Source organism: Oncorhynchus tshawytscha, linkage group LG18 (assembly GCF_018296145.1).
Source record: "Oncorhynchus tshawytscha isolate Ot180627B linkage group LG18, Otsh_v2.0, whole genome shotgun sequence".
NCBI classification, from domain to species: domain Eukaryota; kingdom Metazoa; phylum Chordata; class Actinopteri; order Salmoniformes; family Salmonidae; genus Oncorhynchus; species Oncorhynchus tshawytscha.
Genome location: NC_056446.1, coordinates 29,457,117 through 29,478,233, shown reverse-complemented (window position 1 = coordinate 29,478,233; position 21,117 = coordinate 29,457,117). Strand labels below are relative to the sequence as shown.

General features: G+C 43.7%; 1 protein-coding gene across 1 annotated transcript in view; it reads left to right on the top strand.

The window, feature by feature from the left end:
• Nucleotides 1-21,117, top strand: part of LOC112217847 (MAM domain-containing glycosylphosphatidylinositol anchor protein 2-like) — a 345,651-nt gene that overhangs the window by 277,505 nt on the left and 47,029 nt on the right. The window contains exon 12 of the mRNA XM_042300909.1: nucleotides 260-437. Coding sequence (XP_042156843.1) covers nucleotides 260-437 — 178 coding nt within the window. The remainder of the gene's footprint in view (nucleotides 1-259; nucleotides 438-21,117) is intronic.

The window sequence follows — 21,117 nt, the reverse complement described above, 5'->3', positions numbered from 1 at the left end:
TGTAAAGGTTTCTAAACTACATTCATGACATGAGTCTCATTCCTATTCAATTATTCAATCAGGACTTACTCTTCTTCTCCATTCACAAAGGCAACACTGGTTTGAAACACCGAAATGTGGGAGTCTTATTATAGTGTTATTTACTTTCCGTGTGTGTGTCCGTGTGTGTCCGTGTGTGTCCGTGCCTGCATGCCCGTGAATTCATGCGTGTGTTAGTTTCACGAATTCTAACTCTGTTGTAACGTGTCCTCCTGTCCAGATGGGACAGCAGCGGTGGTGGGAGCAGGAGATCACTGTGGAAGGAACCATCACCAAGGGAGAGCTGATCACACACAACCTGACAGAGCTTATCAAGCCAGAGGCCTATGAGGTGCGCCTCACTCCAATCACACGCTTCGGAGAGGGGGACTCCACGATCAGGATCATCACCTACAGTGGTGAGTAGACCATTGGATCAGTCTATGTACTGTATGTCTAAGGTTGCACAATTCTGATAACTTTCAGAAAATTCCCAAGTTTTACAGAAATCCTTGTTGAGGATTCCTGTTTTCCTGTTCATTCCCTCCTGATTCTGGGAATCTTCCAACCGGGATTTCTGGAAAACCTAGATATTTTGGGAACCCTACTGTATATCTAGTTGTTCTTTTTGATTGTGGATGTCATAACATCAGGCATATATCATTAGGGCTGTTGCGGTGACCGTATTACCGCCATACCGGTGGTCATGAAGGCAGTCAAATTCCACGTGACCATTTAGTCACAGTAATTAAGCTCTGATGCTGCTGATAGTCATTAGTAGCCTAGCAAACTTGCTGCCTGGTACTCAGCACTCTATTGTCCCTCTAATAACCTTGATATCAACGCAAATGTAATCGAAAATCTAATCAAACATAAGCTCGTGTTACGCAACATTTCTATAGGCTATGCAATTGTGTGAGAAAACAGAGTGTATGGCTCTTAAAAAGAGGAGGATCCCATCAGCTTTCTATAGGCTAGGCCTACCATATTTATTTCTAAACTTTCCTAATATTTAGCACAATGCTAATCTTTACAACCGGAGTATAGCATAACTGGCTGGCTTGAAAATGAACCACAGGAAAATTGTCCTCCATTCTCTATTTAAGTGTAGAGATAACATGTATTTTCCCCTGTTTCGAGACAGGTGCATGATAATAGTCCATTCTAAGTTAAAACAAATTTCTCACATGTGTAATTTAGTATCTGTAAAGACAAGATTAAATCAAGAATAGCCTGATGGGTGACAATATTAATCAAATAAAATCAAATAAAATGTATTTATATAGCCCTTTGTACATCAGCTGATATCTCAAAGTGCTGTACAGAAACCCAGCCTAAAACCCCAAACAGCAAACAATGCAGGTGTAGAAGCACGGTGGCTAGGAAAAACTCCCTAGAAAGGCCAAAACCTAGGAAGAAACCTAGAGAGGAACCAGGCTATGTGGGGTGGCCAGTCCTCTTCTGGCTGTGCCAGGTGGAGATTATAACAGAACATAGGCAAGATGTTCAAATATTAGCCTTGTAGTCACTTAGTCACTTGTGAATGATATATTATCACTTATCACTTGTGAATGATATATTATCACTTATCACTTGTGAATGATGCCCAGCTTAAGGCAAGAAACAATGCCTTTTTTTGTGACTTTTTCGAATCATAGTCACATAGACATTTGTTTTGATAAGGTTTGTATCACAACTAAAGTGGCCAAATAACTTGTTAAAATGAAGCACATGAATCTGCTTTACAGCGGGTGTAGAGCCTAACTGGCGTACATAAACAGCACGTGAGTTTCAAGTTTGGGTAAGATCATTTTCACCATAAAAATTTACCTTTATTTAAAATACATGCATAATCGCATTTGTGGTCATAATGGTGTTTTCCCACTAATGGAAGATTTGCACTTTTATCCTACTGCCGTGTGCACATTGCTGCACTTATAATGTGAAGAAATAGACTAATAGTTCACCAACATTTTAAGCTTAATGTTCTCATCTGTTGCGTCAGCCTCATTGCGTGAAAATTAATTTGCGATCTATCGTATCCCACAACTGTTGCGGAATATTTATTTTTCTCGCACAGAATAGGTCAACTTTTGTACTATAGGGGATAGTAGATTGACGTAGGCGGCAGGTAGCCTAGTGGTTAGAGCATTGGGCCTGTTGCTGGATCGAATCCCATAGCTGGTAAAAATCTGTCGTTCTACCCCTCAACAAAGCAGTTAACCCACCCCGGTAGGCCGTCATTATAAATATGAATTTGTTCTTAACTGAATTGCCTAGTTAAATAAAAAAGGCTAGTGCTTTTGCTGTTCGTTAGGCCTACTCATCTTGTTGGTTGACGTAAAATAAATGTGGACAGTTCTTTCAATATCTCCAATATGCACCTCGGAATTGGATAAGGATGCTCACTTGCGTCCCCAAGCAGGCAGCACCCAGGAAGATGGTGCATTATGGCCACACAAAGATGATGCCGTCAGGAAATTTGAGGCATTATCAAGTACTTCTTAAATTGTGAATGAGAGACTGACAAAGTGTGTACAGTCTGCACAACATAACAAAGCAGAGCTCATGCCTTTCAAGCGACGTTTTTCAAATCATCATTAGAGTCAAATCATGTAGCCTTTTTCAGGAGCTAGCTTGGCTATGCTAGCTAACCCACAGCAAACCCATTATTGACAGTGAGATACCGGAGCTAGCTTGGCTATCATGCTAACCCAGAGAGCATAAGACACAAAGCATCATAACATCTGCCAGTATATCTTTTAGCTAAGCTAGGCTATAGGACCTGTGATTGAGAAGCACTCTGACACTGACTGTGCCGTTAGCTGTCAGACACACCGTGTGCCTGCCTGCGTGCTGCACCCTGAGATGAGCTGCTGCCCGACTTCTGCAGTTTTGAATTATTCAGTTTTACTGCGGCTCATTAGAGCTGTGAGAGGCTGCTTCTGCAGCTCTGAGCAGCTCCTTTCCCTGGTGTGTGTGTGTGAGTGCGTGTGTATGTATGTGTCTGTCTGTGTGCGTACATGCGTGTGCATGTGACTATACTAATTGCTAATTACAGTAGTGTAGGCCTGGAAATGGGCCAGGGACGGCACCAGCTCCCACTACTACACGCCCACATGCTAGCAAACCAGTGGATAGTCTGTATGCTAGGGATGTCTCACGTGACTGTGAGACTAGCATCGGAAAAATTGTTGTAATTACCATTCTCCTGTCATTATCACTCTCATACTGTATAGCATTCTCCAAATGAATAAATATAGAAACTGAGTGATGTAATGACATATGATGTACCTAGTGCAGGGTTCCCCAACTGGTGGCACGCTGGCCGAATTTGGCCCACAGGTGGTTTTATTTGCCCCCCCCCCAAGTTTTCTTTTTCCCCCTTTTTTTCTCCCCAATTTTGTGATATCAAATTAGTAGTTACAGTCTTGTCCCATTGCTGCAACTCCCGTACGGACTCGGGAGAGGCAAAGGTTGAGAGCCATGCGTCCTCCGAAACACAACCCTGCCAAGCCGCACTGCTTCTGACACACTTCCCACTTAACCCAGAAGCCAGCCGCACCAATGTGTTGGAGGAAACACCGAACAACTGGCAACCGTGTCAGTGTGCATGCACCCGACCCGCCACAAGGGGTCGCTTGAGCGCGATGGGGCAAGGCCATCCTGGTCGGCCAAACCCTCCCCTAATCCAGATGACTCTGGGCCAATTGTGCGCCGCCTCATGGGTCTCACCGTCGCGGCCGGCTGCGACACAGCCCGGGATCAAACCAGGGTCTGTATTGACGCCTCAAGCACTGCAATGCAGTGCCTTAGACCGTTGCTCCACTCGGGAGGCCCCCCAATCACAGGTTTTCAGAGCATAAAATAATAATATATATTATATGGGGTTGAATTGTCATTGTTGGACCTAAAAGACTGTTAAACCATCAGGGAATCAGCTCCAAGTGATTTTAATTTAGGAAATCTGTTCCCAAGTATTCTCACACATAATAGAGACATGTGATCATATACCATTGTAAGGGAGGTTTCAAATGATTATGTTTTAGTAAAATTATATCTGTTCGGGCTTCTTGCAGTCAATTTGCAATCTACAAATGAGGTGTAATTATGTTCTGGACTCCCGACCATGCGCTCAAGAACAAATTTGCCCGCGGCTGAATCTAGTTAATGATCCCTGCCCTAGTGCATCACATCATGTCATCAGCGAGGAGACATGCACAAGAATCTGATTAAAAAAGATATGTCATTATGTTAGTGTTAATTACAGTGTTATTATACCACCTGAGGTTCACTAGTTGATAGGAAATATAATTAGCCCATATGTTTCATAGTGTTTTTGAGTTTGCAGGAAAGTAACATAATGACTATGGCGCAATATTAGATCAATTTCCTGTAGACCAAGATTAAGTTAACTCATCATTGGGTTCTGTGATGATGATGATGATGATGATGATGATGATGATGATGATGATGATGATGTAGGCTTACACAGCTTTTTAGATCTGACAGAATGGCAGGATGAGCAATTCCTCCTTTGCAGGCGAACAACATAGGATAGCAGGTTTGCTGAGTTTGTTAGTGAAAACTGCTTAGTGTCCCAAGCTGGCTGTGGTATGAAGAATGGCTGTGTCACCAATCTCCCACAGACACACTCTGGGATTCTACTGTTGTGACAAAGTCAGCAGCTGTTTGCTGATCCAAATTCAGTCTTTGCTTCCCAACAGCCCCTCCAAAACAGACTTAATGTGTAGGTGGCCCCCTACCTGTCCCACACACATTGACAGTGTAGCAAAGACTCTCTATTACACAATCCTTTTGTCCTGAAATAATTAAATATCATGTCTGCCCTGGTAGAAACTGCAGTACCTGGTCAGAATACCAACCAAAAGTGTGTGAGCATTCTGTCTCCCTGGCATGATCAAACCCTCACTAAATCTGACTGTGAGTATATTCAGCACTGCTGTGTGACCTGTCTATATCCCTCTAGCACAGGTGAGGGGGTCACTGGTAAGCTAGTTGTGTGATTCAGTCCTCTCCTGTCTGTGTCACTGCGTTCAGAGACTGGGCTGAGGCATGCCCTGCAGTTTACAATGCTGCTGTCAAGCTCATCCATTCAGAAGCTCAGAGTGATGGGAGTATAGTCACTCTCACCAATTTGTTTTATCTTCTCTTCCTCTTACTTTGTTGTCTTTTTAATTTCTCCTCTTCTGTCCTCTTCTGTCCTCTACTCTACTCTCTTCTCTTTCCTCTTGTCCTCTTCTATCCTCTTCTCTCCTCTCTTCTCTTCTGTCCTTTTCTCTCCTCTTTTCTCCTCTTCTGTCCTCTTCTCTCCTCTCTTCTTTTCTCCTCCTCTTTTTCTCTCCTCTTCTCTTTTCCTCTTCTGTTCACTCCTCTTCTCTTTTCTCCTCTCTTCTCTTCTCCTGTCCTCTCCTCTCTTTTCCTCTTCTGTCCTCTCCTCTCCTCACTTCTTTTCTCATCTCTTCTCTTTTCCTCTTCTGTCCTCTCCTCTCCTCACTTCTCTTATTTCCTCTCCTCTCCTCTCCTCTCTTCTCTTATTTCCTCTTCTCTACTCTCCTCTCTTCACTTCTTTTTTCATCTTCTGTCCTCTCCCCTCTCTTTTCCTTTTCTGTACTCTTCTTGTTACGATAAATGAGTGAGGAGGTGTGGAGTCAGGCGCAGAGAGCAAAAGATGTGGGAAAAAACACGCTTTAATATCCCGGAAACATAACATGAACCAAAAGTAGGAAAACAAATGATCAGAAATATAAACGGACAGCGTGAAACCCAAATACAAACAAAAATACACTCAAACAACAAAACAGACTAACAAGCCCGCACGAAACAGAAGCGGGCTGAACAAACTATATATAACACTACCTAACAACCAAACGAGAAACAGGTGATACCAATCAGACAAAACCAAAGGAACACAGAACAACGGATCGGCGATAGCTAGTAGACCGGTGACGACGACCGCCGAGCGCCACCCGAACAAGAAGGGGAGTCACCTTCGGTAATATTCGTGACAGTAACCCCCCTGACGCCGGCCTCGGGGACGACCCGGGGCCGAGGCGCTGGGCGATCCGGACGGAGGCGATGGAACTCACTCAACATAGATGGATCTAGAATATCCCTCACCGGAACCCAGCACCTCTCCTCCGGACCGTACCCCTCCCAGTCAACGAGGTACTGCAAGCCCCTCACCCGGCGTCTCGAGTCCAGAATAGCTCGAATCTTGTACGCCGGGGACCCCTCGATGTCCAGAGGGGGCGAAGGAACCTCCGGAACCTCACCTTCCTGCATGGGACCAGCTACCACCGGCCTGAGAAGAGACACATGAAACGAGGGGTTAATACGATAATACGAAGGAAGTAATAATCGATAACAAACCTTGTTTATTCTCCTCAGGACTTTAAATGGCCCTATACACTGCGGACCCAGCTTCCGGCAGGGCAAGCGGAGGGGCAGGTTTCGGGTCGAGAGCCAGATCCTGTCCCCAGGTGCAAACACGGGGGCCTCACTGCGGTGACGGTCAGCGCTCTTCTTCTGCCTTATACTCGCTTGGCGTAATGACTCTTGGACAGCCCTCCAGGTCTCCTTAGAGCGCTGCACCCACTCCTCCACCGCAGGAGCCTCAGTCTGGCTCTGATGCCACGGTGCCAGGACTGGCTGGTACCCCAACACGCACTCAAATGGTGACATGTTGGTAGAGGAGTGGCTTAGTGAGTTCTGGGCTATTTCTGCCCAGGGAATATATCTCGCCCACTCCCCTGGCCGGTCCTGGCAATACGACCGCTGAAACCTACCCACCTCCTGGTTCACTCTCTCCACCTGCCCATTACTCTCCGGGTGATACCCTGAGGTCAGGCTGACCGAGACCCCCAGACGTTCCATAAATGCCCTCCAAACACGGGAGATAAACTGGGGGCCCCGATCAGAAACTATATCCTCGGGCACCCCGTAGTGCCGGAAGACATGGGTGAAAAGAGCTTCCGCAGTCTGTAGGGCCGTAGGGAGACCGGGCAATGGGATAAGACGGCAGGACTTAGAGAACCGATCCACAACGACCAGGATCGTTGTGTTACCCTGAGAGGGGGGAAGGTCAGTAAGAAAATCCACCGATAGATGGGTCCACGGCCGTTGTGGAACGGGAAGAGGTTGTAATTTACCTCTTGGCAGGTGTCTAGGAGCCTTACTCTGGGCACACACCGAACAGGAGGAAACATAGAATCGCACATCCCTCCTCAAAGTGGGCCACCAGTACTTCTTCTCAAGACCTTGCACTGTCCTAAAAATACCTGGGTGACCCGACGAGGGTAGACAATGAGCCCATTGAATCAATTGATCACGAACAGCCAGCGGCACGTACCTACGACCCTCCGGACACTGTGGAGGCGCAGGTTCCTCCCTTAGCGCCCGCTCGATGTCCGCGTCCACATCCCATACTACTGGTGCCACCAGCTTAGCTGCCGGAATGATGGGAGTAGGATCGATGGACCTGTCCTCAGTGTCATAGAGTCTTGACAGCGCGTCGGCCTTAGTGTTGAGGGAACCTGGTCTATATGAGATAGTGAAACGAAATCTGGTGAAAAACATGGCCCACCTTGCCTGACGAGGATTCAGTCTCCTAGCTGATCGGATATACTCCAGGTTACGGTGGTCAGTCCAGATAAGGAAAGGGTGCTTAGCCCCCTCAAGCCAGTGTCTCCACACCTTCAGGGCCTTAACCATATCCAACAACTCCCTATCCCCCACATCATAATTCCGCTCCGCTGGCCCGAGTTTCTTCGAAAAAAGGCACAGGGGCGGAGCTTGATGGCGCACCCGAACGCTGTGAGAGCACCGCTCCAACCCCAGCCTCGGATGCGTCCACCTCTACTATAAACGCCAAAGAAGGGTCCGGATGCGCCAACACCGACGCCTCAGTAAACATCGCCTTCAACTTATGAAAAGCTCCGTTCGCCTCTGCTGACCACTGTAAACGCACCGGCCCCCCTTCAGCAGTGAGGTAATAGGGGCAGCTACCTGACCAAAACCCTGGATAAACCTCCGGTAGTAATTGGCAAACCCCAAGAACCGCTGTACCTCCTTTACCGTGGTCGGAGTCGGCCAATTACGCACGGGCTTTACGCGGTCACCCTCCATTACCAACCCAGAGCTGGAAATGCGATAACCCAGGAAGGAAACTGATTGTTTGGGAAACTCACATTTCTCCGCCTTCACATACAGGTCATGCTCCAGCAGTCGTCTAAGAACCTTGCGCACCAGAGATACATGCGCAGTGCGTGTAGCGGAGTAGATCAAAATATCGTCAATATACACCACTACACCCTGTCCGTGCAGGTCTCTGAGAATCTCATCCACGAAGGATTGAAATATAGCTGGAGCATTCTTTAAACCGTATGGCATGACGAGGTACTCATAATGGCCAGAAGTAGTGCTAAATGCAGTTTTCCACTCATCTCCATCCCGAATACGCACCAGATTATAAGCACTCCTGAGATCCAGTTTAGTGAAGAACTGCGCTCCGTGAAATGATTCCACTGCCGTAGCAATGAGAGGTAGTGGGTAACTAAAACCCACCGTGATGGAATTTAGACCTCTATAATCAATACACGGACGTAAACCACCATCTTTTTCTTCACAAAAAAAACTCGAAGAGACAGGTGACATGGAGGGCCGAATGTACCCCTGTCCCAGAGCCTTGGTGATATAAGTTTCCATAGCCACTGTCTCCTCCTGGGACAAAGGATACACATGACTCCTGGGGTGCAGCGTTACCCTGGAGGCAGCAATCCCCCTGCCTACCCTGGATAGGTTATACTCAGCTGGAATGCGCACGGTGGAAACCTGGTCTGGACTCTCCACCCCCGATGGAAACCCCTACACACCTGCCTGAACACTCATCAGACCACCCCTGTAGAGTTCCCTGTTTCCACGAAATCGTAGGATTATGAATATCATCTCCAGGTGAATCGATAAGGAACAAACTAATTCGCTCCTTGTGATTCCCCTGGCTTTGGCTTTCCTCACCAGCCCTGACCCTAATGGTCGACTATCTAAATAGTGCACGACAAAAGGGGGTCTACTTTTACTAACAGAATCCTCAACCTCTGAGCGAGTCCGCAATCTATAAAGGTTCCAGCTGCGCCTGAATCTACCAGTGCCTTATGCTGGAGAGAAGGAGAATAATTAAGGAAACAAATTAATAGGAACATGTGACCAACAGGAAACTCTGGGAGAGTGTGGTGCTTACTCACCTGGGGTGACCGAGGAGTGTTCTGCCTGCCCTCTCGATTGCCAGATGAATTCCTCCAGCACCGACCAGACGTGTGCCCTCTCCGGCCACAACTGGTACAGGAGGAGCTTCCTCCTCCGATCTCCCTAGACGCGGTCCCTCCTAGCTCCTCCTGTCCTTCGCTGAGTCGGGCCCGTTCCAGGCCGCATTAGCCCACTCCAGGGCTCTACCGGTAAGGCATGTGACGAGAACCCACACTCTCTCCTCCTCCGAGGGAGCCGCCGAACGGTGGCCAGGTAGAGGTCTAGTTGAAGCAGGAATCCCTGGCACCCCGTCGCTGCTCCATCGTACTCCCTCGGAGGCGTAATGCGCAGAGCGCTGGAACCGGATCCAGATGGGGAGATGGTAGAGTTGCTGGTGGGAGGGTCGGTGGGGTAGTAGGGAGACCATTCCTCTCCCAACGATCCATCCTTTCCATCATCTGATCCATCGCTGATCCTAGGCGATGGAGGATAGACGTGTGATGAAGGACTCTCTCCTCCATAGTAGGAAGAGGAGTGGTCGCTGCTCCTGCTGACTCCATATCGTGGTGCGGGCTTCTGTTACGATAAATGAGTGAGGAGGTGTGGAGTCAGGCGCAGAGAGCAAAAGATGTGGGAAAAAACACGCTTTAATATCCCGGAAACATAACATGAACCAAAAGTAGGAAAACAAATGATCAGAAATATAAACGGACAGCGTGAAACCCAAATACAAACAAAAATACACTCAAACAACAAAACAGACTAACAAGCCCGCACGAAACAGAAGCGGGCTGAACAAACTATATATAACCCTACCCTAACAACCAAACGAGAAACAGGTGATACCAATCAGACAAAACCAAAGGAACACAGAACAACGGATCGGCGATAGCTAGTAGACCGGTGACGACGACCGCCGAGCGCCACCCGAACAAGAAGGGGAGTCACCTTCGGTAATATTCGTGACACTTCTCTTTTCCTCTTCTGTCCTCTTCTCTCCTCTCTTTTCCTTGCCTCTCTCGATGCAGGAGACAAGCTGGAAATTGAAGCACCGTAATAGCCTGTAATGCATACACAGATAGAATGAGAGAGAAAAACAAAACAAAAAAAAGAGAGAGAAAGAGAAAACATTTCAAATGAAGGACACAGGGATGTGATCCCAAAGTTATTTCCGACCTCAAGATTCAAGAAGTGTTTCTGGAATTCACAGTGATTATTCCGGTTGGCAGGCTTAAGCCGTGAACACGCCATCACAGTCTTTAAGAGATGGCCCCTCACCAAGACCAGACCCTTTAAACGTGATTGATATGAATCTTGGAGAGCAAGCGGTGGCCAGGGATTGTAGGTTGTGAGGTTTATGAACGGTCGGGTTGTTCTGGCCTATCGGCATCTTGAGCCTTGCCATTAAACGCTTTGCTTTGTAATACAGTAGCGGACCAGTGGACATGGAAGCCTGCCAAGATGAAGTCACTGTCTCTCTCTCTCTCTCTGTGTGTGTGTGTGTGTGTGTGTGTGTGTGTGTGTGTGTGTGTGTGTGTGTGTGTGTGTGTGTGTGTGTGTGTGTGTGTGTGTGTGTGTATGTGTGTGTGTGTGTGTGTGTGTGTGTGTGTATGTGTGTGTGTTAGCCGGACCCTAGTGTGTGTGTGGCTGATAATGAGCTCTCCGTATCACAGTCAACATGGTGGATTTGAAACAAGATGCACGGGCAAACCCATCTAGTAGACAGTCTGCCTGGCAGACACATCTAGTAGAAACCTAGTCTCCCTGGCAGACACATCCAGTAGAGACCTAGTCTCTCTGGCAGACAAATCTAGTAAACATCTAGGCTCCCTGGCAGACACATCTAGTAGAAACCTAGTCTCCCTGGCAGACAAATCTAGTAAACATCTAGGCTCCCTGGCAGACACATCTACTAGACTTCTAGTCTCCCTAGCATACACATCTAGTAAACATCTAGTCTACCTGGCAGACACATCTAGTAGAAACCTAGTCTCCCTGGCAGACACATCTAGTAGAAACCTAGTCTCCCTGGCAGACACATCTAGTAGAAACCTAGTCTCCCTGGCAGACACATCCAGTAGAGACCTAGTCTCCCTGGCAGACACATCTAGTAAACATCTAGTCTCCCTGGCAGACACATCTAGTAAACATCTAGTCTCCCTGGCAGACACATCTAGTCTCCTTCGCAGACACATCTAGTCACCCTGGCAGATGCTTTGGAGTATATAATAGTGTTCAAGAGAATTGAGGTTAAATAAAGTGTCTACTGACTCTGTAAAGTTCACGTTTGAAGAAGGCATTACTTAGAAGTGTACCTACAAGCGTACAAGCAGAGAGTGCACTCATATACTCTAGCCTAGTCCTAACTGTTACAATTACTCTATCTCTCATCCTCTTTCGTTAATTGAACCATTTGTGTGGGAACAATGGAGAAATGGAGGATCGTTTTAAGTCTTCACAGCTTGCCTGGGAGCTCTTTAGCGCCCACAGTTGACACAGTATGACGCAATTTCCAGTCTATAACATATTCAATAGGCACCTCAAATGTCTGTACGCTATAGTGAACACAATATCTTTGATGGGCCAGTCATAACTTGTTGTTCAGTAACTGCTACTGCACCTGGACAATCAGACCAAATAATGTTTCAGCATGCTGTGACAATACTTACTGTCAAGTTCGGTCTATTGTCTCTGGTCGTAAAACACAATTACTACACAAAGTAGAAATGAAAATATATTTGTAATGTCACTGCCTGGCAGGAAGTGGGTGTGGGTGGGTGTGTCGTGGAGAGGGTAGAGGGGGAAAGATATGACTGAAGATATGACTGACACATTCATTTAGACTAAGGCTGTGTGACTCAGAGGCTGCAGGTAAAATATCAGTCAAATGAAATATTTTCATAAGCAAGGCCTCAAAAAATGGTAGAGAGAGAGAAATGTGGAAAGAGGGAGAATCAGAGGAGAGAGTGATAGAGGAGGGGAAACAGGAGAGAGAAAGGGAGAAATTGGGAGAGGAAAGAGAAGAAGGGAGGAGAGAGATTCGGCTTGGGAGTGCTCACTAGAGAATAAAAGAATAGAACTGTCAGAAAAATCAGCAGCATCTGTTTCCAGGCCCGCGGCTAAAGCATAAAACTATTCTCTAAACCAGAATGGTTGATTCCCCTCTGTGGAGCCTTTTATTTCTATGCTGCACTGTGGAACTACACTGTTTGGACATGGGATTCAGTCTCATCGATATGCTTGGAAATATAAAAGAGCCTATAGCAACATCTCCTTAATCTTTTACTCCAAACTGTAGGCACACAGTATGCCAGGGATCATCAACTAGATTCAGCCGTGAGCTGATTTCTTTCTTGAGCAGATGGTCGGGGCGCCGTAACATAATAACAAATCATTTGTAGACTACAAATTGACCAATATTGTTATTATCTTCTATTATTATGTGTCGGAATACTTAGGAACAAATATCGTAAATTAAAATCATTTGTAACTGATTTCCTGATGTTTTTACAATGCTTTATGTCCAACAATGACATTACATTTATTTTATTATTATTGTTACTTGTTGGGGGGGGGGACCTGCGGGCCACCAGTTGGCGAACCCTGCTGTATGCTTTAAACTATTCAACCTCTCAAGTCAATGTGTTTGAATGAGTGGGACTGCTACAAGGCTGCAACAGTTATTGTACCGTTAGAATTGATTTGTGTTTGAATGAGTGGGACTGCTACAAGGCTGCAACAGTTATTGTACCGTTAGAATTGATTTGTGTTTGAATGAGTGGGACTGCTACAAGGCTGCAACAGTTATTGTACCGTTAGAATTGATTTGTGTTTGAATGAGTGGGACTGCTACAAGGCTGCAACAGTTATTGTACCGTTAGAATTGATTTGTGTTTGAATGAGTGGGACTGCTACAAGGCTGCAACAGTTATTGTACCGTTAGAATTGATTTGTGTTTGAATGAGTGGGACTGCTACAAGGCTGCAACAGTTATTGTACCGTTAGAATTGATTTGTGTTTGAATGAGTGGGACTGCTACAAGGCTGCAACAGTTATTGTACCGTTAGAATTGATTTGTGTTTGAATGAGTGGGACTGCTACAAGGCTGCAACAGTTATTGTACCGTTAGAATTGATTTGTGTTTGAATGAGTGGGACTGCTACAAGGCTGCAACAGTTATTGTACCGTTAGAATTGATTTGTGTTTGAATGAGTGGGACTGCTACAAGGCTGCAACAGTTATTGTACCGTTAGAATTGATTTGTGTTTGAATGAGTGGGACTGCTACAAGGCTGCAACAGTTATTGTACCGTTAGAATTGATTTGTGTTTGAATGAGTGGGACTGCTACAAGGCTGCAACAGTTATTGTACCGTTAGAATTGATTTGTGTTTGAATGAGTGGGACTGCTACAAGGCTGCAACAGTTATTGTACCGTTAGAATTGATTTGTGTTTGTCCTCGTTATAGGAAATGCATCATGGTTGACTGTTGGATTTCTCAATACACAAAGACTTCAAGCTTCTGCTATTGGCCGGCAGCACCTGTTAGGGCAAACAGACACACCCACAGTGACTCACCTAGAAGTGGTTCCTTTAGAAAGGGGCTGTCCAAATATTGTGGTGAGCCTGGCAGTTGCAGCACAAAATATTGTTTTCATGTCTCTGGGTGGACTGTTTAGTCCTGTCCTGCAGTCAATTGACCAAGTCGCCCTCTAGTGGCCTGAAGGGTGGAATATTATTAAAAATAAAATCATAATTCCATAATTAATAATCATCTGGTGTTTATGTCAAACGGTTTTGTTATATTTCAGTCTTCTGTGATGTATAGAAAGTGTAATATTGGGATGAAAATTCTAAATGTAGTACATTTAAACTTTATGACGTCTCAGGTGTCTTCTTTGTTTTAAGCCCATAACCATGTGTGTGATGTGTATAATTTAGTTTCAAAGTAGATTTGTTTAAGACTACCAATAATCACTTTGTGACTCTGATTTAGCCAACAGCAGTATTATTAACAAAAGAGGCTTATTCAGTTACTGCAGTGTCTCCTCTATCTGTAGAAAAAGTACATTGAGTGTGTACTGTATAAGAAGTAGCCTATAGGCAGCGTAGGTTCAGGGCTCTTGTCCTTCATCATGAGGGGAAGTTGCAGAAGTGTCTTGTCTTGCTACAGCCATGTTCAGTCACAGTATAACTTCATAACAAACCACTGTAAAGAGGGCCTTGGTCAAACAACCCTTGGACTACAACAAAGAGTATATAGAAGAAGAGTAATATCCATTAGACACTTGCAAGATGATGTGTGAAACTTTCCATAAAGGACAAAAATGTCCTTCTTGCTTTCGTTCTCTCATCTCCTCTCCTCTCCCAATTCCTCTCCTATCTTTTCTTTTTCTCTCCTCTGCTCTCTTATCTTCCTTTCATCTCCTCATCTCTTCTCTTCTTCTCTCCTTTCCTCTTTCCTCTCCTCTTTCCACTGTCTCTTATTTCCTGTCCTCCTCCTTCCTTTTCTTGTCATGGATTGAGAAACAGCTGTGTTTATAGCTAAAGGACCACCTCACAACAATAAGTCTGAAAAATGGCTCTCTTTTATTTTATCTCCATGAATCGCCTCTATTTCAGTTTGCCTCATTGTATAGGAGACCAGGTTGGCCCTTCAGTTCTTAACCAATGTTTTCGTTTTGGGAATGATTTGTTAATACTTCAAATCAAATTTAATCGAGTGGATTAAAATCTATTCCTTCCATGAGTTGCTGCGTTCCATAAATCATTGCCGGTAGCTGTAACACAGTTCTGTGGTTAAGCTGAAGTTGCACATCTATTCACGGGGACAGGAATCTAACATTAAAAAGCCCATACATCTTCCTGACAGCTTAAATTGTATTTACTCCACAAAAAAAAAATGAGCTGCGGGGCTAACTGGCTTAAATTGAGGGGAAAACACCTCCATACACATACAGTCAAATAGCTAGGTGGCTAACACAGAAAGGTCAAGGGGAAAAAACTGTGTTTTTTACCCTTGACCTTTCTGTGTTAGCCACCTAGCTAAACCATCATAAAATTATCAATGAAGAATGTTGATGAAGCCAGGCAGATGTGTGGCAGGTAGAATGCACAACGACCCTGACAGGTATTTTAATAAAAGGGACAATCTACTGGATCCTGTTCTGTGAATTCTATTTCTGTAACTGGCACAGCCATCTTTTAGTGGAATGTCACCAGTGTTGCTCTAGAATATTAAAGTATTCTTCTTATGTTTATGTAACTGTAGTGATATGATAGACAGGTCACCAGTGTTGCTCTAGAATATTATAGTATTCTTCTTATGTTTATGTAACTAGTGATATGATAGACAGGTCACCAGTGTTGCTCTAGAATATTATAGTAATCTTCTCATGTTTATGTAACTGTAGTGATATGATAGACAGGTCACCAGTGTTGCTCTAGAATATTATAGTAATCTTCTCATGTTTATGTAACTGTAGTGATATGATAGACAGGTCACCAGTGTTGCTCTAGAATATTCAAGTATTTTTCTCATATTTATGTAACTGTAGTGATATGATAGACAGGTCACCAGTGTTGCTCTAGAATATTCAAGTATTTTTCTCATGTTTATGTAACTAGTGATATGATAGACAGGTCACCAGTGTTGCTCTAGAATATTCAAGTATTTTTCTCATATTTATGTAACTGTAGTGATATGATAGACAGGTCACCAGTGTTGCTCTAGAATATTATAGTATTCTTCTTATGTTTATGTAACTGTAGTGATATGATAGACAGGTCACCAGTGTTGCTCTAGAATATTATAGTAATTTTCTCATGTTTATGTAACTGTAGTGATATGATAGACAGGTCACCAGTGTTGCTCTAGAATATTATAGTAATCTTCTCATGTTTATGTAACTGTAGTGATATGATAGACAGGTCACCAGTGTTGCTCTAGAATATTATAGTATTCTTCTCATGTTTATGTAACTGTAGTGATATGATAGACAGGTCACCAGTGTTGCTCTAGAATATTATAGTAATCTTCTCATGTTTATGTAACTGTAGTGATATGATAGACAGGTCACCAGTGTTGCTCTAGAATATTATAGTAATCTTCTCATGTTTATGTAACTGTAGTGATATGATAGACAGGTATTAGAATATTATAGTATTCTTCTCATGTTTATGTAACTAGTGATATGATAGACAGGTCACCAGTGTTGCTCTAGAATATTATAGTATTCTTCTCATGTTTATGTAACTGTAGTGATATGATAGACAGGTCACCAGTGTTGCTCTAGAATATTATAGTAATCTTCTCATGTTTATGTAACTGTAGTGATATGATAGAAAGGTCACCAGTGTTGCTCTAGAATATTATAGTAATCTTCTCATGTTTATGTAACTAGTGATATGATAGACAGGTCACCAGTGTAGCTCTAGAATATTATAATTATAGTTATTAAAATCAAATGCAAGCATACGTTTGTTTTTTTAACAAGGAATAATCAGTAGAAAGGTAAGGTCAGACTGTTTCCCAACTCATTCATTTAGGCTCTCTACAAAGAACTCATTACAGGCCACCATCAGCGCAGAAACCAAAACGACACACTCCTGAAAGACCGGTGGGTTGCCTGATATCATTTATCAATTGTCGTGGACCTGTCTACAAAATGTTTGAATTTAACAAAGTTTTATATCGACTTTTCCCCCCAACCTAAATATTATGGACTGGCCGTGAATTCTGAAGAATTGTAGGGCAGGCTACAAAAAAAAAGATGCAATTACAATACTTAGAGTAGTTAGATGTTTTAATGTATTTGTCATAGTACTACTGATATTCATCACTGCATTGTTGGGAAAGAGCAAGCAAGAAAGGCATTTCCCTGTAATTGTGCACATGACAATAAAAACTTGAAACTTGATACATCGGCCAACTTCAATGTGAAAGATCAGCTGTTAAAATCTATATACTGGGCTTCTAGGTCCAATTAAATTAGAGATTCACATGGTCATTTGTTGTATGGCTCCTTTGGGAATATGAACCCATCATGGCCAGAAAAGGTGAGGAATATATTGTTATGAAATGTCAAATTATTTTAGATGATTCCATAGTTTTTTAGGAATAAGCTTTTCATCATAGCCCCCATTTGCACAAAATACCTACTTGCCAGCTTGCAATTAGGGCTGTGGTGGGCTTTACATTTTGACAGCCGGTTATTGTCAAGCAAATAACTGCCAGTCTCACGGTAATTGACCGTTAATTAACATAAATACATTTAGCATCTCCTGGCTTCCATGCATAGCCTACAAGCCACTGGTGCAGACCTTTGGGACATCTACATTTTAAAAAGTCTAATAAATCAATTTAATGTAGCCTACACCATCACAATAAATCCATTATTTATGTTAGATAGGTCTAAAGAAATATGATATTAAAAAAATATATGGATTTCAGAAGAACAGACTGGCGTACTATGAGTTGTCCTTATGTTAGGCCCTGATCTGGCTATGTCATATGGCTGTGGGCTATTTAACGGGAAACAGGTCCTCCTATATGCATTTAGAGTTATTAATGCAACTTTAGTTGTGATTAAAATGTTAGGCTGTATGTTTTGATTTTTAATACATTCTAAAGCTGCATGATGCAACTCTAATTAAACATTACTGTGCAGCCGTATTCATTGATCTGGCCAAGGCTTTCGACTCTGTCAATCACCACATCCTCATCGGCAGACTCGACAGCCTTGGTTTCTCAAATGATTGCCTCGCCTGGTTCACCAACTACTTCTCTGATAGAGTTCAGTGTGTCAAATCGGAGGGTCTGCTGTCCGGACCTCTGGCAGTCTCTATGGGGGTGCCACAGGGTTCAATTCTTGGACCGACTCTCTTCTCTGTATACATCAATGAGGTCGCTCTTGCTGCTGGTGAGTCTCTGATCCACCTCTACGCAGACGACACCATTCTGTATACTTCTGGCCCTTCTTTGGACACTGTGTTAAAACCTCTTAAGCCGACCCCCTACTTTTTCGAACATTCTATTAAAAATCGCGCAACATTTTGGCGTCCTGCTACTCATGCCAGGAATATAGTATATGCATATGATTAGTATGTGTGTATAGAAAACACTCTAACGTTTCTAAAACTGGTTAAATCACGGCTGTGACTAGTACAGAACATCTGTTTCATCGAAAAGCGCAGGAAAATCTGATCACTGGAAATGGAAAAAAATATCCATGCGCCACTTCAACCCATTGTTAAAGGTGAACCGTATTAAATGAGGCCGAGGTTGCAGTACCTACAGCTTCCACAGGATGTATAGAGTCTTCTCATTTGATTCGGATTTGATTCTTGGTAGAACCGACCAAAGGGAACCGATTCCCTCCGACCACCAACTTGATGTATTGGCCCGGTGTTTTTCCGGACATTTTTTCCAGACGACCAGCTATCGAATTTACATCGCCTCCTGATGATTTTTATCGCTTATTAACGTGTACTAATACCTAAAGTTGCATTAGAAAGGTATTTCGAAGTGTTTTGTGAAAGTTTATCGTCGACTTTTTAACTTTTAAAAAATGACGTTACGTTATGAAACGCTATTTTTTTCCGTTTATCACACAGTCTTCATAGATCGATATCTAGGCTATATATGGACCGATTTAATCGAAAAAAGACCCAGTATTGATTATGGGACATCAAGGAGTGCCAACAAAGAAGATGGTCAAAGGTAATGAATGTTTTATATTTTATTGTGCGGTTTGTGTAGCGCCGACTATGCTAATTCTTTTGTTTACATCCCCTACGGGTCTTTTGGGGTGTTACATGCTATCAGATAATAGCTTCTCATGCTTTCGCCGAAAAGCATTTTAAAAATCTGACTTGGTGCCTGGATTCACAACGAGTGTAGCTTTAATTCAATACCAAGCATGTGTATTTTAATGAACGTTTGCGTTTTAACTAATACTATTAGCGTTTAGCGTAGCGCATTTGCATTTCCAGAGCTCTAGTTGGGACGTCTGCGTCTCAAGTAGGATCAAGAGGTTAACAACCCTCCAGGCAAGCTTCAATGCCATACAACTCTCCTTCTGTGGCCTCCAATTGCTCTTAAATACAAGTAAAACTAAATGCATGCTCTTCAACCGATCGCTACCTGCACCTACCCGCCTGTCCAACATCACTACTCTGGACGGCTCTGACTTAGAATACGTGGACAACTACAAATACTTAGGTGTCTGGTTAGACTGTAAACTCTCCTTCCAGACCCATATCAAACATCTCCAATCCAAAGTTAAATCTAGAATTGGCTTCCTATTTCGCAACAGAGCATCCTTCACTCATGCTGCCAAACATACCCTTGTAAAACTGACCATCCTACCAATCCTCGACTTTGGTGATGTCATTTACAAAATAGCCTCCAACACCCTACTCAACAAATTGGATGCAGTCTATCACAGTGCAATCCGTTTTGTCACCAAAGCCCCATATACTACCCACCATTGCGACCTGTACGCTCTCGTTGGCTGGCCCTCGCTTCATACTCGTCGCCAAACCCACTGGCTCCATGTCATCTACAAGATGATAGGTAAAGTCCCCACACGCTCCAGCAGGTATATCTCTCTAGTCACCCCCAAAACCAATTCTTTCTTTGGCCGCCTCTCCTTCCAGTTCTCTGCTGCCAATGACTGGAATGAACTACAAAAATCTCTGAAACTGGAAACACATCTCCCTCACTAGCTTTAAGCACCAACTGTCAGAGAAGCTCATAGATTACTGCACCTGTACATAGCCCACCTATAATTTAGCCCAAACAACTACCTCTTTCCCTACTGTATTTAATTTATTTATTTATTTTGCTCCTTTGCACCCCATTATTTTTATTTCTACTTTGCACATTCTTCCATTGCAAATCTACCATTCCCGTGTTTTACTTGCTATATTGTATTTACTTTGCCACCATGGCCTTGTTTTGCCTTTACCTCCCTTATCTCACCTCATTTGCTCACATCGTATATAGACTTGTTTATACTGTATTATTGACTGTATGTTTGTTTTGCTCCATGTGTAACTCTGTGTCGTTGTATGTGTCGAACTGCTTTGCATTATCTTGGCCAGGTCGCAATTGTAAATGAGAACTTGTTCTCAACTTGCCTACCTGGTTAAACAAAGGTGAAATAAAAAACAAAAAAATAATAATGATGATTTTTTATAAAGTTGCTTGAAAGGCATGAGCTCTGCTTTGTTTTTTTGCGCAGGCTGCACACACTTCATCAGTCTCTCATTCACAATTTGACAAGCACTTGATAATGCCTTGAACTTCCCAGCAGCATCACCCTTGTGTGGCCGTAATACCACCTAAGGAAATCCATGCCTTTTCCAGACAGTGGGCATTGTGCCCTTGGGCTGAATATAATCATTATAATTCCCTTCTCCCAGCTGCGTGCTCCGAAGCGCCTCTCACTCACATGGCTTTCTCAGATATCTCAATTCTTATTAGCCAATGCCTGTCAGTGTAATGGATTTCTTCATCTGAACGAGAGGCGGACCAAAGCGCAGCGTGGTTGTTTTCATTCATGTTTTAATAAATCCCTTTACATGAACAAACTAACAAAAACAAGAAATGTGAAAACTCAAAACAGTCCTATCTGGTGCAAAGACAGAGACAGGAACAATCACCCACAAACACACAGTGACACCCAGGCTACCAAAGTATGATTCTCAATCAGAGACAACTAATGACACCTGCCTCTGATTGAGAACCATACTAGGCCGAAACATAGAAAACCCCAAATCATAGAAAATCAAACATAGACTGCCCACCCAACTCACGCCCTGACCATACTAA